General features: G+C 36.0%; 2 protein-coding genes across 6 annotated transcripts; both read left to right on the top strand.

Moving 5' to 3' along the window:
* The first annotated feature begins 2,407 nt into the window (after positions 1 to 2,407).
* LOC113656671 lies at positions 2,408 to 4,678 on the top strand. Of its 2 annotated transcripts, XR_003443967.2 has the most exons (4): positions 2,408 to 2,687; positions 2,797 to 2,947; positions 3,160 to 3,633; positions 3,749 to 4,678. XR_003443967.2 is itself a non-coding variant. In XM_047808992.1 (3 exons), exons 2-3 carry the CDS (start codon positions 3,594 to 3,596, stop codon positions 4,165 to 4,167), a joined length of 459 nt encoding a protein of 152 aa, XP_047664948.1. In that variant the 5' UTR covers positions 2,408 to 2,687; positions 2,797 to 3,593; the 3' UTR covers positions 4,168 to 4,678. The 2 variants fall into 2 exon arrangements, 1 of the variants encoding a protein (XP_047664948.1); XM_047808992.1 differs by having other exon boundaries at positions 2,797 to 3,633.
* A 4,942-nt stretch (positions 4,679 to 9,620) lies between these two features.
* Positions 9,621 to 14,433, top strand: ungb (uracil DNA glycosylase b). Of its 4 annotated transcripts, none has more exons than XM_027167999.2 (7): positions 9,631 to 10,605; positions 10,737 to 10,912; positions 11,011 to 11,106; positions 11,198 to 11,295; positions 11,586 to 11,674; positions 11,929 to 12,107; positions 13,461 to 14,433. In XM_027167999.2, the coding sequence occupies exons 1-7, from the start codon at positions 10,596 to 10,598 to the stop codon at positions 13,524 to 13,526; spliced, it is 714 nt and encodes a 237-aa protein (XP_027023800.2). In that variant the 5' UTR covers positions 9,631 to 10,595; the 3' UTR covers positions 13,527 to 14,433. The 4 variants fall into 4 exon arrangements, with proteins under 4 accessions (XP_027023801.1, XP_027023800.2, XP_027023799.1 ...); XM_027167998.2 differs by having other exon boundaries at positions 9,716 to 10,605; positions 11,011 to 11,088; positions 12,803 to 14,433; XM_027167997.2 differs by having other exon boundaries at positions 9,716 to 10,605; positions 12,803 to 14,433.
* The last annotated feature ends 308 nt before the right edge of the window (positions 14,434 to 14,741 follow it).

The raw sequence follows: 14,741 nt of genomic DNA, 5'->3' as shown, positions 1-14,741 counted from the left end.
TCAAATATTTATGGTTTATTTTATGTATTCGTTATATATTTTATATTGATTGGTTAACTATTTTATAAACATGCATCCTCTTCTATGGTTAATATTCTCATCAAAGTGAGCATCATAAACGTAGGAATCAAAATAATAAAAGATAGGCTACTACACCTGTCAGAGGAAATTAAATTTATTTTTGTGCCCTTTAATTTACTCATTTAATTTATTATGTTTCTATGTTTGTGTTAGATAAATCCATTTGTGAGAAAATGGTATCACAAAAACAAGTAAATTGATGCTGAATAATAATTAATTACGTTTCGTATAGAGGGGGACACGGGAGTGGATTTTCAAACCTCTCTCGTCCCACTCCCAGAAAAAAATCCCCGTCCCATCCCAATCCCGAAAAAAAAAAGACTGGGTAAAATCCCATCCCGTCCCAATAACAGAAGAATGACTCCTATTCCCTCCCACTCCCGTGTTTTTTTTTTTTTTTTACGACTCCATTTTTAATTCTCGCGGCTTCTAGAGAGTGTATGGGGAAGACGCCTTCTCTTATAGTTTTGTGTGGAGCACGTCATTCATTTAAGCAGCAACAGATTATATTTTTATTTATATCAAAAGGTATATTTGTGTATTCCCGGTCCCGCCCACTCCCGCTGACATTTTTTTCCTGTCCCGTTCCAGTCACGTGATTAATAGTGATTTTGTTTCCCATCCCACAGGATTCCCGTGGGATTCCCGTGACCCGCGGGAATCCCGAAAAAATGTCAGCCTCTAAGTTTCGTATTAGTATTTCTCTCAATGGCTCTGATAGTCTGTTAAACCGCATATGGTTGGTCAAACGTAATAACCGTGCAATTTGAATTTTTAAGCACTTTTAACTGCTCAGTCGGAACCATGATTTTATATGAAAACATTATAACATGTCTGGACACAAGGATATGTAAATATCAGATCGTTTATCAGAGCTGGGTATGCAAAGGTTTTTTTTTTGCTAAAAACAACGCCTACTGGTTAAGTTTGTATAATTCAACCTTGGTTGCAACGGACTTGGTTGAGTGCAAAGTCTCCTTTGCAAAGTTCGTTATGAAACTGCACCTTGCGACCTTTTTGTGTTAAGTTATTTTTCATATTAAATAAACTGATGACCAAACCGATTTTTCACACACAAGATAATAAAATAAAAGCAATATTATCAGCATTGCACAATATTTATCTATACAATGTTTTGTTGCAGAAAACAATTACAGATTTGACAATAATGCAAAATTGAAGTTAATCATGATTGGCATCTCTGGAAGATTGTCCGTAGTGTGTGTGTGTGTGTGTGTGTGTGTGTGTGTGTGTGTGTGTGTGTGTGTGTGTGTGTGTGTGTGTGTGTGAGAGAGAGAGAGAGAGAGAGAGAGAGAGAGAGAGAGAGAGAGAGAGAGAGAGAGAGAGAGAGAGAGAGAATGAGAGTGTGTGTGCCCTGTGATGGGTTGGCACTCCGTCCAGGGTGTATCCTGCCTTGATGCCCAATGACGCCTGAGATAGGCACAGGCTCCCCGTGACCCGTGAAGTTCAGATAAGCGGTAGAAAATGAATGAATGAATGAATGAATGAATGAATGTTGGTTGGTAGTCTTTTTCTCTGATGATTACATTCAATAAATTCTATAGGCATAGTTCATAAAAAGTCAAAAGTGTGCTTGCACTCTTTGTCATCTGGCAACTCTGCAGGAGACATGATGACCACCCGTTTAGAAACAACTGGGTTAAAATCCATATTAATGGACTTTTATTACATAAAATAATATATAATTTTATTACAAAATGGAGGTTATGCTTTGGTGGGGTTGTTGCCACTGTCTTATTTGTCGAATTCTTTATACTTAACTGGATTAGTATGTACTATGTTCCAAATAGTTTTTTTTTTTTTAAATTGACACAATTCACAATTAAAGACTGAGAAGCATAGTATAACCTTTCAAGGATAGATCTCGTAATAACTATATAACTTATAAAAAGTTTGTTTGTATTGTTTAAGTCTGTTATTGAATTACTTGTGCTACTTCTCATCTTGCCCAGGTCACTCCTGTAAATTTTAATCTCAGTGAGTTCAACCTGGTTAAATAAAGGTTCAATAAAAAAAGAAAAAAAAAAAAAATAATGGTTAATTGTTTTCTGTTTTTTTCTCCAAAACTCGGTTAAGTTACATTTCCTCTGACAACTTGGCGTAGTTTTATCTTTTATTTTTTATCTTTTTTTATCTTTTTTTTTATCTTTTATTTTTTAGTTTAATCTTTTATTATTTTGATTCCTAAATTCATAAATATTTGACTGAAACCTGTCTATTAGTATCTGTTTGCATGTACTTTAAGTTTGAAATTTGGTAAATGTTGCCCCGCCTCTTACTTTTAATTCCTTCCTATGATCTCGCGCTGGGTAAACGGAAGGAATGTTGTGCTTTGCGAATTGGTAAACGGCGTGTGCTACATTTGCTCTGCCGATTGCGAAATCGCAATAGGGAAACCGTTTGCCAGAATATACCATGACCATGCAGACAACGCTCGTTGTCATAAATGCAACAAGATTTTTGCATGTAAGTGCGGAAACACAAGCAATCTGTCAAAGCATCTTTCAAAAGTGCATTACGTGCAGACAGAAATGCAAAGTTTTCGACTGCCTGACTAGCTCTTCTCTGGTGGTTGCCAGATCTAGGTATGCTAAAATCATTTTTGAATCAACGTTGTTCACGTCATTTAATTTATTTATTTATTTATTTATTTATTTATTTATTTATTTATTTATTTATTTATTTATTTAAAAGCTGCAGCTACTATGAACCAACCAAATCCTCCTAATACCTCTGGTCTAAGACAAGCCCAAAGCCCCTTCACCCTGGTGGGAGGATGCCTGAGGAGAGGGTGAATGACTGCCACTTAGCCTTGACCAAGTTCATAGTGAAAGGCTGGTTTTAGGTAACAGTCTGTCAATATACATTACACAGTATATAGTTATATTAATTTTTAGGATATAGATGCATTATAAAAAGGGTTGTATTTTGGCTTCATCATGCCACAATACAATAAACAACAACACAATTTAATAATGATAAAATAAAAAATTATAATTGTTTTTACTGTAGAGTATTGTGCAGGGCACTCAACCCTAAATATACCCCTTCTTCCAGAAGTTATCTCAGTGACACATTAATTCCTTCCTGGTATGGTGTTGAAAAGGCCAATGTGATCAGTGAGCTGAAAGATGTGCCAAAGCTGGCCATCACATCAGATGGGTGGACCAGCCTCCGGCAAGATCACTATCTCACAGTTACAGTGCACTGCACAAGCCAGGGCCATGTAAAACAGAAGGTCCTCCACACCAGGGCAATGTACAAATCACAAACTGGTGAAGTAGTGGCCGAGGAGATCTCAGACATCCTGGAAGAGTTTGGGATAGATCCGAGCAAGATTGTATCTGTGACTGTTGATAATGCTAGCAATATGGATATTGCTATCAGGAAGCTACAGATCCTAAAAACAGGATGTTTTGCACATACATACAACCATTGATTAATGGGCAGCCCGAATCAGAGCAGTGGTCGTGTGGTTCAAGAGATCCTCCATGTCTGAAACAGTTTTGACAGAAAAGCAACAGCTCCTTGGTAAGTTGCAACTATTATTATAAGTGTTATTTTGAAATTCACACATCTAAACAATATAATTCAATATTCAAGTGTGTGCTAAATAAATGTGTGTTGTTTTTTGTTGTTGTTGCAGGCCTTCCACAACACTCATTCATCCTGGATGTCAAAACCAGGTGTAACTCTCTATATCTAATGATAGAGAGATTTATGGAGCAGTTTCCAGCAATCCAAGCAGCAGCCTTGGACTCACGACTGCAAAAAGCATTGTACAAGGACAACCTGGACCGTCTGAAAGATGATCATGAGAATCCTTTATACATCCACGAAATCGCAATAGGGAAGTCATGTGAAAAGAATGCCGCCTGTGGACAGATCTTACCCATCCTTCAAAAACTGGAAGAACATTTTACTCTGAAGGATGAGGATACCATGTTTGTGGCATCAATGAGGTCGAAGAAATGGATGAGTCAAGTTCATCTGCAGCTTCCGATGGTGTCAAAAGCACAAAAACACCCACTCAAAGATGCAGCAATCCTTACCAGCCGGTTCTGAAATCATGCACCTGAAATCTTTTTGGAGGGAGAGAGAGATGTTTTTCGGCCGCTTGGTATAAGTCACGGCCGTGGCTTGAATATTCTGTAGATCGCGATGCATGCTTTTGTTTTTGTTAACATTTTTAGTTTGTAACAAATTTGTTCTAGTTGATGTAAATAGTTGGTATAAAAGAACTGCCCATTTTTTAACAAAACCCAATTCTTACAGTTCATGCTTCACTCAAGTGACAGGTTTGTTCTAGTTGATGTAAATAGTTGGTTTAAAAGAACTGCTAATTTTTTAACAAAACCCAATTCTTACAGTTCATGCTTCAATCAAGTGACAGGTTTGTTCTAGTTGATGTAAATAGTTGGTTTAAAAGAACTGCCACTTCTTTAACAAAACCCAATTCTTACAGTTCATGCTTCACTCAAGTAACAGGTTTGTTCTAGTTGATGTAAATAGTTATTTTAAAAGAACTGTCCATTTTTAACAAAACATTACAAGAATAAACCCAATTCTTACAGTTCATGCTTCACTCAAGTAACAAGTTTGTTTTAGTTGATGTAAATAATTATTTTAAAAGAATTGCCCCTATTTATCAAATCTAAACTTACTTAATTGGTACAAGTTCTGTTAAGGGGTCAAAATAATATTACAAATGCAAAAAGAGAGAATGTAAAAATAAACATGTTAACCCTTTTTATATATATAAAGTTACTAAATAGTTCCGAAATATGTACAAAAAAATATTACAAATGAAGAAAAAAAACCCACAAACACAATAACAAACAACCCTAAAAATTGTCTTAAATATATGGTATTAAAACTATAGACATGAGAGATTAAAGCATTAAAGAAGACACATTTATGTAGCCTAATGTAAATGGAACAGTTTTAACAAATCAGAGAAAACACATGAAGTGACCAGGTCTAAAAAGGCATCTCTAGTCACATTTTGATCAATGGTCTGTTATTTGTTTTGCTATATGTTTTGATTTTGTACGTTCTCTGGTGAACAGGATGATCTGCACATTCTCAAGCATTTCACCATTTTAGTCACTGTTTTGTCATTGTTTTTTTTTCCCCCTTCTTGTGATAATGGTATTCATGACTGTATATATATATATATATATATATATATATATATATATATATATATATATATATATATATATATATATATGCTTATCATACTATACCCTACTCTACAACAGTGCACTGTACTTGTAAAGGATGTTATAGTTTCTTACATGCATCTACCATAATTAATGTTTATTCTGATTTATATTACTTTGTCTAATGTGTCCTCTCTATTCCTTAGCTTCTGGTACCTCCTCAAAACTCGCTTTTTGCTGTCAGTCTGAGAGGCTCATAGCTTTTTTTTTTCAATGATTTTCTTCTTTTTTGTGTCTACTTTAGTTTATATTAATTGTTATTTAAAATTTCCTACAGAAGGACTACAGACAGCTTTCTGTGAGGTAAAGGCTACAATCAATGATCGTCATATTATTACTATATCTGATGTCAGTGATCCTTGAGGCTTTTTGTTTTTCATTGCAATAAAATATTAAGTTTTTCTTGTATTGTCAAAATACACTTTCCCCCGGAAGTGGTTACAACAAAGAAGGCAAAGCAACTACACAGGTTGCCCGAGCAGCGTAGTTCCAAATGCTTCATTCACAGTGTGAGACATGTGCAAGTGCTCCTAGAGGTAGTCTGTACACACCCTCTAAAAAGGAGTGCTAGAACCCTATTCTTTTCTGGGGTAAAGTTAAGTGATCAGTTATAACTGTGAACATTGTGTGGTGTTTCTGTCTTCCTGCTCCATTTTCTCATGTGTTGGTCACTGTTTCTTTATCCCCTCTCCCTGTCTCTAACTAAGTAGAGTTTATCCAACAGTAAATTGAGCTGTCAAACATTATTCTTGTTGACAGAAACAGCCAAGTAGAAGGAGGAACTGTCCATTCTGTACAGCAGCTGCAAGGTCATAGTGCGAGAGGTTAGAAGTACAGAACGATTAAGGAGTGTCTGAATCATAAATGGGTAAATTTCAGACATTTAAATTAAACTGTTGGCTGCCTCAAATGTAAATTTTGCCTACTCCCTCTTAGAAAGAATTGGCATGGATCTTTTTGGGTCATTACAATGGTGAGCACAGGCATATCTCTTTGTCTTAGTTCTTCTATTCAATGCAATATCCTGAGGCAGTGCAATTGAGCTTTTCAGCAAAGTGAGAAGTAGAGGCTTTCGGTTTTACATAATACCCTGAGTTTGGATCAAAAAAGAGATCCTATCTGACCAAGGAACATCATTTATTTCACATACATCACTGTATGAATTACTAGGGATTCAAGTAATGCATTTCAGTATTTATCATCTAAAAACTGCTAGGTTAGTGGAATTTTATTGCACTTTTTCCACTTATTTTATTTGAATGTTTAAGAACATGATTTGTTTGTTATGATAGGCAGAATTGGATAAACAGTTGGAAGCAAATGAATATTTGCAGTCGGCGAGGTTCACGAGACTTCAACAGCATTTCCTCCATTTGAATTGTTAAATTTGTGGAAGCCCTGTAGCATGATTGATATCAATAAATAAATCTGTGATGATGGTCCCATGCCCAGTAAAGCAAGCTATACTTTAGACACTGGGCCACTAATCAAATGCTAAACATTTTCTCCAGGCGCAGGAGAGACAGCAACAGCTCTATAATAGGCATTCCTGTAACAATTTGTACCAGGAGATGTCAGCATTGTGGTCCACACAGATAGGGAAAACTAATGGCATGAATGACAGATATAGCGTTTTAACCTCCTAATAAAATTCAGGGAAGCAGTCACTGTTGCTCTGGTGATGACACTTTTTACAGTTTATTATCATAAACATAAAACACATTATATTTCTATATTACAGTTTACAGTAGATTACTGGCAGCACATACGTAATTTTAAAATACTCATACAGTTTATTACTATAAACATAAAACACAGTATATTCAGCTCTTTCAGCTCCAGCTGCACACTCCTGACTGTAAATTTCCACCAGTTTTTGGTGGCTCTGCTCCACAGTTTCATCATTTTCTTCTGGAGGGAGGACTGGCTGAAATCATGAACATCTATAACTGTCACCTGGTCCCCTCTTGCATGTAGGACTTCATCAGCAGTGCCTGCACATGGAATGCACATTTCACCACAGAAATCAACATAACATGTTAATTCAGTCAAATGTCATGACAATTGTCATGACATTCCCTGGGCTAACGAAGGATTTTTCATGTCTGTAAATGTGACTCTTAAATGCTGAAACTGCAATATGTACCTTAAATGACTTTCATGTGCCTTAAAACTCATATGCTAAAACTGTAGAACAGTTAGCGGTACAGACCTGCAGTGTTGTATAAATTACTAGAAAGCAATACTTGAGTAAAAAGTACAAGTATCGTACTAGAAAAAAACTTTGGTAGAAGTGAAAGTCACCTTTTAGAATATTACTCAAGTAAAAGTATTAAAGTATCTGATATATACTGTACTTAAGTATCAAAAGTCATTTTCTGATATTTAATGTACTAAAGGGGGGGCACGGTGGCTAGCACGTTTGCCTCACACCTCCTGGGTCGGTGTTCGATTCCCGCCTCCCAAGACACACAAGGCGTGTGTGCGGAGTTTGCATGTTCTCTCCGTGCCTCGGGGGTTTCCTCCGGGTACTCCGGTTTCCTCCCCCGTCCAAAGACATGCATGGTAGGTTGATTGCCATTTCTGGAAAATTGTCCGTAGTGTGTGATTGCGTGAGTGAATGAGAGTGTGTGTGTGTCCTGCGATGGGTTGGCACTCTGTCCAGGGTGTATCCTGCCTTAATGCCCGATGGCACAGGCTCCCCGTGACCCGAGGTAGTTCCGATAAGAGGTAGAAAATGAGTGAGTGAGAGTAATGTACTTAAGTATTTGAAGTAAAAAGTAAAATTTCAGTGATTTTTGGTAGGTATAAGAGGCACTTCATCCGGTAGGAAGAATCTTTCATTCCAATGTACAGAAACATTTCTTGCAAATATGGCCATCGGTGTATACATTATCTTCTTCACCCTGTTCACCACTATAATCGGGATGGTCGTCTACGACAGGGACGGCCAACCCGCGGCTCCCGACCCGCATGCAGCTTTTTGCCCGGTTTCATGCGGCTCTTACATTCATATCGAAGTTTGTATTTGTGTCTTTTTAATATGAATGTTCGTTTCGCTTGAGTTGAATACGGTATTTTAGTCAAACGCGCATGTGAGTGGGATGAAAATACCTCGAAGTTTCACAGTAGGAGCAAGATCATTTGAGTAAACAATTTGTTTGCTCTCAAAATGGCAGTTGCAAAAAGGTGATGATCATGTGTGCCCATGTGTATGATGTGGCTCTTTGCCGTAATACTCTAAAAATGTGGCTCTTGGTCTCTGACTGGTTGGCCACCCCTGGTCTATGATAATGGGAGGTCCTCCAGTAGGTACTTCCATGGCGGTTTCAGTTGTGCTTCCGCCTCCTTTTGGCAACATTACGTTGAAATAGAGCGTGCGGAGCTACGTGCGGAGGACATTTCTGCTGATTTTATTTTGTAGTAATGAGTGACGAAAATGCTTAGTGGAAATATAGCGAGTAAAAGTATACATTTTATCTAGGAAATGTTGTGGAGTAAAAGTGAAAGTTGACGTACATTTAAACAGCGAAGTAAAGTACAGATATGTGTAATTTCTTCTTAAGTACGGTAACGAAGTACTTGTACTTCGTTACATTACAACACTGCAGACCTGAGGGGAACATTTTTGTGGGAAATTTAGAGGAAAAAAGTGTCTTACATTTACACAAAATGGTCTAATCTATTATATTAGATTAACACTAAACATGCATTATCAAACATGTATTAATATTAGGTTAAATGTTTCTGAAAGAACATGATTAGCAGTTTTTTATACCACCTGTACAAATCTTTGCATCTAAACTTCAAATCATAAACAAAGCAAATTAAATCAGAGTAAAGTGTTGTTATGTATATATTTTATACACTGAAACTATCTGCTCACTCACATTTGAAACATAAGCCACGGTTAAACCTGAAATTATCTCTGATTTTAGCAGGTGTAGCTAATAATAATGGTTAACACTTAACATGAAACAATTAACACTAACGTTCAAAAGACAATCTAAAACAATGTAATGATGTTTGGTGTCAGTAAAATCCATGAAAATATAAACGGTCGAGTTAGTCACGTCAGCACTGAAGTAAGATCTAAACACATGTTCACAAGCTGGACAGCTTGCTAAGTATGAATTTCATGCATTGCTTCTGGTAATACAACCTTTTATGAATAAAATACTGTCAAGAAAATAAAGAAAAAAGGTTTAAATTACTGTGCAATTATCGTCGGGTTAGGGTTATGGTTAGGGTTACTGTTGAAGACGAAGGACTTCCTTATGCATCCTCTTCAGAAAACAAGCTTTATTAATGAGAAATGATGTTGCAAGTTCATGCATACTTGACTGAAAATGATCCTTAATATTGGTGATTCTAAAAGTTATGTTTAAGATAATAACACGAAACAAATTACTTCAATAGAACAGTAATGAACTTTGAGCAACTTTGCTCTGATACACACCAGTTTAAAAAAAATACTGAATTGTACTGTTATTTAAAAGTTTAGCAAATAGTACTAGACCACAATGCATTGCAAAATACAGAAAATAAACATATTAAATAAATACAGAAAACTACTGTTGAAAATTGTCATTAAATTAACAGCAGTGCAAAATATTTCTCAGAGTACATTGTTTTCTGCTTTATTGGAAAACAGTACATTACTGTTGGAAAGTGCATTGTATATTACAGTTTACACAATGCACTTTGGGCTTCATAAACAGGAAGCTGCAACACTTCAAAGGTTTTGTGGTTTCTCGTGGAAAATAGAAAAGTAAATAAAATATAATATCTTTTAATAAGCACAAAAATGGTCTTCTAGACAATGGTCCATAAAATTGTTATTCTGATGAACATTTTTTAATATGAATAATACACCACATAAAGCCCTCACATGAAGTGCTGTAGATGCTGATTAGAGAGTGTTCTTTTGAAACATAACTGCAGAATTTCATAAAAAGTGTGGAAACTGAATTAACAGCCAGAATATCTACATAGAAAGCACACAGTCTAATATGTTCAGGTTGGAAAGTAACTCTAGCAGGCTAATTCTTTTACATTAAATCTGATAATTTGTATGCCACTTTTTAATATACAGAAAGCAGGTAAGAATTTGGCAGATGCAGCTATGGTTTAAGCCTCAATGCTATTTCAGGGTTGGCCTGAAGTTTCACTTTTGTTTCTGTGACTTGCAGAGCATTTACATTTGCATGCCTTGTTCAGACTGCAGACATATGTTTAGCAGCGTATATAACACTCCATTTGGAAATAATGTCACAAGGTATGAAAATAAATATAGACATATTTTAAGTAAAGTTGTATTGGCCATTGCACAGTATGGTGATTTAACATTGTACATTGGCATTACTATCTTTGAAATATTTGATCTTTTTTTTTTAATTAACACTCTAGCAAAAGAAAAAATTCATAGGAGTGGCCCACCACTTACTGTTGAGCAGCTGAAGCAAATAGAGCAGAAGAGACATGAAGCTTTAAGAAGACTTGCTGCTCGCAATGATCCCATGCCCATTGGAGAGAGCTGGCACAACCACATTCGGACTGAATTCACCAAACCTTACTTCACTAAGGTAAATGACTCACAGGCACTTCACATTTAAAGCCATGACCCATTGTACTGTTATGAGTCAAAGTGACAAAGTTCTTATATGTAGCGTCTTCTTCTCAGCTGATGTCTTTTGTTGCTGACGAGAGGAAACATTTCACTGTTTATCCAAGTAAAGAGAATGTCTTCTTTTGGACAAATGTGTGTGCATTTGAGGCTGTAAGTTTTTTAATTAATAGCAAATAAACTGCATAAAAAAAGTTTCAAATGAGTTCATCAGTCCGTTAAATTCTTTTGCATTGGTATTCAGGTGAAAGTGGTTATCCTTGGCCAAGATCCATATCCGAGACAAAGTCAAGCTCATGGTCTGTGCTTCAGTGTACTGAGGCCTTCGCCACCACCTCCAAGGTGTGTATGTATATATATGTGTATATATATATATATATATATATATATATATATATATATATATATATATATATATATATACATACATACATACATACATACATACACACACAGATGCGCACACACAGACGCACACACACACACACACACACACACACACATACATAATATTTTGGAGGTATACTGATTTGGAGCACATTCTTTCAGTCATGGAAGCAATATGATTTTTATTGTTGATTATTTGATACTGCTCAAATCTGCATTCACTGATTACTAGTTATATGTTTCAGCTTGGAAAATATATTCACCGAGCTTGCAATAGATATCAAGGACTTTCAACACCCTGGCCATGGGGACCTGACAGGATGGGCTAAACAAGGTTAATGACATTTTTGAATAATTATTTTTTTTATTTAAGTCTACCAATGAGAGTAAAAATAATAAGTAATTATTAATTTATTTAATTGAAGCATTATATAGCTTGTACTTTTCATTCTCTTGTTCTGATTTTCTTAATTCATTAATTCAGAAGAATTCAAATGTGCTGTTTTTAAGTGATAAACTGAAAACCTCAAAGTCCTTCCTAAACCTCCATTTAAAAGATTAAAAGCTTGATTTTTCTCCCACTGTCAGGTGTTCTGCTTCTGAACTCTGTTCTGACTGTGAGAAGCAGAGAGCCAGCATCCCACCAAGGCCAGGGATGGGAGGAGTTCACTGATGCAGTGGTTCAGAGCCTAAGTAGGAATTTAAAAGGCCTGGTCTTCCTACTGTGGGGATCATATGCTCAGAGGAAAGGCAAATTCATTAATTGGGTAAGTTTACATAACTATAATTTTAAAATCGTGTCAATGACTTCTACAATTCATGTTCACTAAAACTCCTCTTGAATCAAATATTTAAGTTCATATTTATATGTGGGAAAGTTACTCAAACTAAGAATCACACATAGTTAAGTAAATTTTCTGGTGCACCATTAATATTGTGCAAATGTTTCACAAATGTATAGGAAATGCAGACTGAAGAAGCAGACTTGTCTTGGCTGCCAAACACTAATAAAATTCTATACAAAATGAGAAGACACCAACAACTTAAAAATAATGAGGAAAATTAAGTGTGGCTGATATTAATAAGGTGCTGTGTGTATATTCAGGGTTTTACCATGTCTCACTTGCAGGAAATGAGCTACAGCATATATTACAGAAACCACCACATGCTTTGCGGAAATGAGCCACTGCTCATCTTTTTTCAAGATTCAGACAATAGAAAAGTTGAAATGCACAATTATTTGTTTATTTTTATTATTTTGCTCAGTAATTAAAAGTTCTATCATTTACAAAAAAACAGTTATAATGTACTATCAGATTTCAGGACTGACTACATATTAAAACAATATAAACACTATTAACACAGCAAATTATTATCTTCTAATTTGTCTTGTTAAAAATGATAAAACTCAGATTGTTTTAACTGTTAATTGTTAACTGTAGCTAATTTCTCTTATTTACAGTCAGATCACCACGTTCTTGAGACAAGCCATCCATCACCATACTCTGCTCACATGGGCTTTTTTGGATGCAGACACTTCTCAAAGACTAACATCTTACTTAGGGCATCTGGAAAAACACCAATTGATTGGAATGCACTGTGACTAGAAAATATTTTAAAATGCTGCCATGCGCTTTTAAATCTAATGTTGTATGATATTAGATATGTAGTCCTTCAACACGCATGAAATATTCATTCTCTGCAGTGCTACACTGTTGTCTAGAAAAGCATTTATTAAAAAAACAGTGTTTTGAGTTCCTTAAGGTTTAAATATAAACATAGCTTTATTCCTTTGCACCATATCTATGGCAAGTTTAAACTTTTTAAAATACACTCCTGAACAAAATCTTAAGACCAGGGAAAATAATAGAAGCATTCACACTTCGCACTTCAAAATGCCAAAAGAAGAAACGTGAACAAGAAACAAAAAATATAGAGTTGTCAATTTATTGAAAACTGCATTTAAACTCAAACAGGGTGGTCATCAGCTGATCAAAAGTTTAAGACCATGGCCTTAAAAAGTTAAAATCTGTGCAAAAATATGGCTTTAATTTAATTGTCCTTCACACAGTCATGATTTCCTGATAATAAAAGCAAAAATTTGTTTTTTAATGTGGTAGGATTGTCGAGTTGCAGAAGCAAGGGCTCTCACAACTTGCCATTGCTGCCAAGGTTGGACACAGTAAGACAGTCATTTTAAATTCCTTAAATGATCCTGAGAGTTATGGGACAAAAAAATGAAGTGATAGACCCAAAACAATTTCAACAGGCCGATCCTCGACCCAAATTAAGGCTATTACTAATGCTGACCTGCAGCCCAATAACCATAAGACGGCATCTGCAAGAGAAGGACTTAAAGAACAAAAAACCTCTTCAAAAGCCACTTCTCCTCCCACACTACAAACTGTTTAGAATTTTGCCTGTTTAGAATTTGCAAGGGAGCACCAAACACGGGTTTTATTCCCGGAAAAAAATTTAACCGTGATGTTCCTGATGGCTTCCAACGATACTGGCGTTACAAAGAGATCCCTCTGGAGATGTTTCCTACCTGGCACAGGAGAGGAGGCTCCATCATGATCTGGGGTACTTTTTCCTTGAATGGGAAAATGGAGCTTCAGGTTGTACAGCGGTGTAAAATGGCAGCAATCTATGTGGACATCCCTCTTGACTGTGGGCCCTCATTTGTGTGGTAATGACTGGGTCTTTCAACAGGACAACACTGCAATTCACAACCCCCACCTGAAGAAGGACTTCTTCCAGGACAATAGCATTGCAATTCTGGACCATCCTGAGTCTGCCCCTGACCTAAATCAATTCAATTCAAATCAAGTTTGAAATTGAAAATCCCCTTAAGAATGTTTGGGGATGGATGGCAAGGGAAGTTTACAAAAACGTACATCAGTTCCAGACTGAGGATGACCTTTGTGGAGCCAGTTTCACATGGAACAACGAGTGTTTGAACTTATCAAGAACGGTGGGGCCACTTTTAGTTCTGTTTTGGGTTTTTTTGGGGGGCATTTTTTAAACTTTTGCTATGCTGTTGATCAACCTGTTTGAGTTTAAATTCAGTTTTCAATAAACTGGCAATCTCTGTTTTTTGTCTCTTGCTCCTTTTTCTTCTTTTGACGTTTTGAAGCAGTTCTTACAAGCTGGTTATGATCCACCAGTGTGAAATGCAAATACTTGGAATGTTTCCCCTGGTCTTAAGATTTTGTTCAGGAGTGCATGTTAGACATTTCAGCTCAAAATAAACAACAATGAATAAAAGAATATAACCCAATACATTCTAGAATTATATTTTAGTTGTTTACATTTATAAAATAAAAACTAAAATAAGAAAAATGTCAATAACGTATTTAGGCGCTCCCTCAGATTTTGCTGCCTTATTTCTAACATAAAAG

This window comes from Tachysurus fulvidraco, chromosome 26 (assembly GCF_022655615.1).
Source record: "Tachysurus fulvidraco isolate hzauxx_2018 chromosome 26, HZAU_PFXX_2.0, whole genome shotgun sequence".
NCBI classification, from domain to species: domain Eukaryota; kingdom Metazoa; phylum Chordata; class Actinopteri; order Siluriformes; family Bagridae; genus Tachysurus; species Tachysurus fulvidraco.
The sequence above is the reverse complement of the archived record's forward strand: the minus strand, read 5'-3'. Positions and strand labels throughout refer to the sequence as shown.

Excerpts from the sequence above, each read along its gene's own strand:
- ungb (XM_027167997.2), top strand. Across the intron at positions 10,913-11,010 it reads CCAAACCTTACTTCACTAAG|CTGATGTCTTTTGTTGCTGA; the intron begins GTAAATGACTCA and ends TCTTCTTCTCAG. Across the intron at positions 11,107-11,197 it reads ATGTGTGTGCATTTGAGGCT|GTGAAAGTGGTTATCCTTGG; the intron begins GTAAGTTTTTTA and ends ATTGGTATTCAG.
- LOC113656671 (XM_047808992.1), top strand. The coding sequence starts at position 3,594 with ATGTCTGAAACAGTTTTGACAGAAAAGCAACAGCTCCTTG. Across the intron at positions 3,634-3,748 it reads AGAAAAGCAACAGCTCCTTG|GCCTTCCACAACACTCATTC; the intron begins GTAAGTTGCAAC and ends TTGTTGTTGCAG.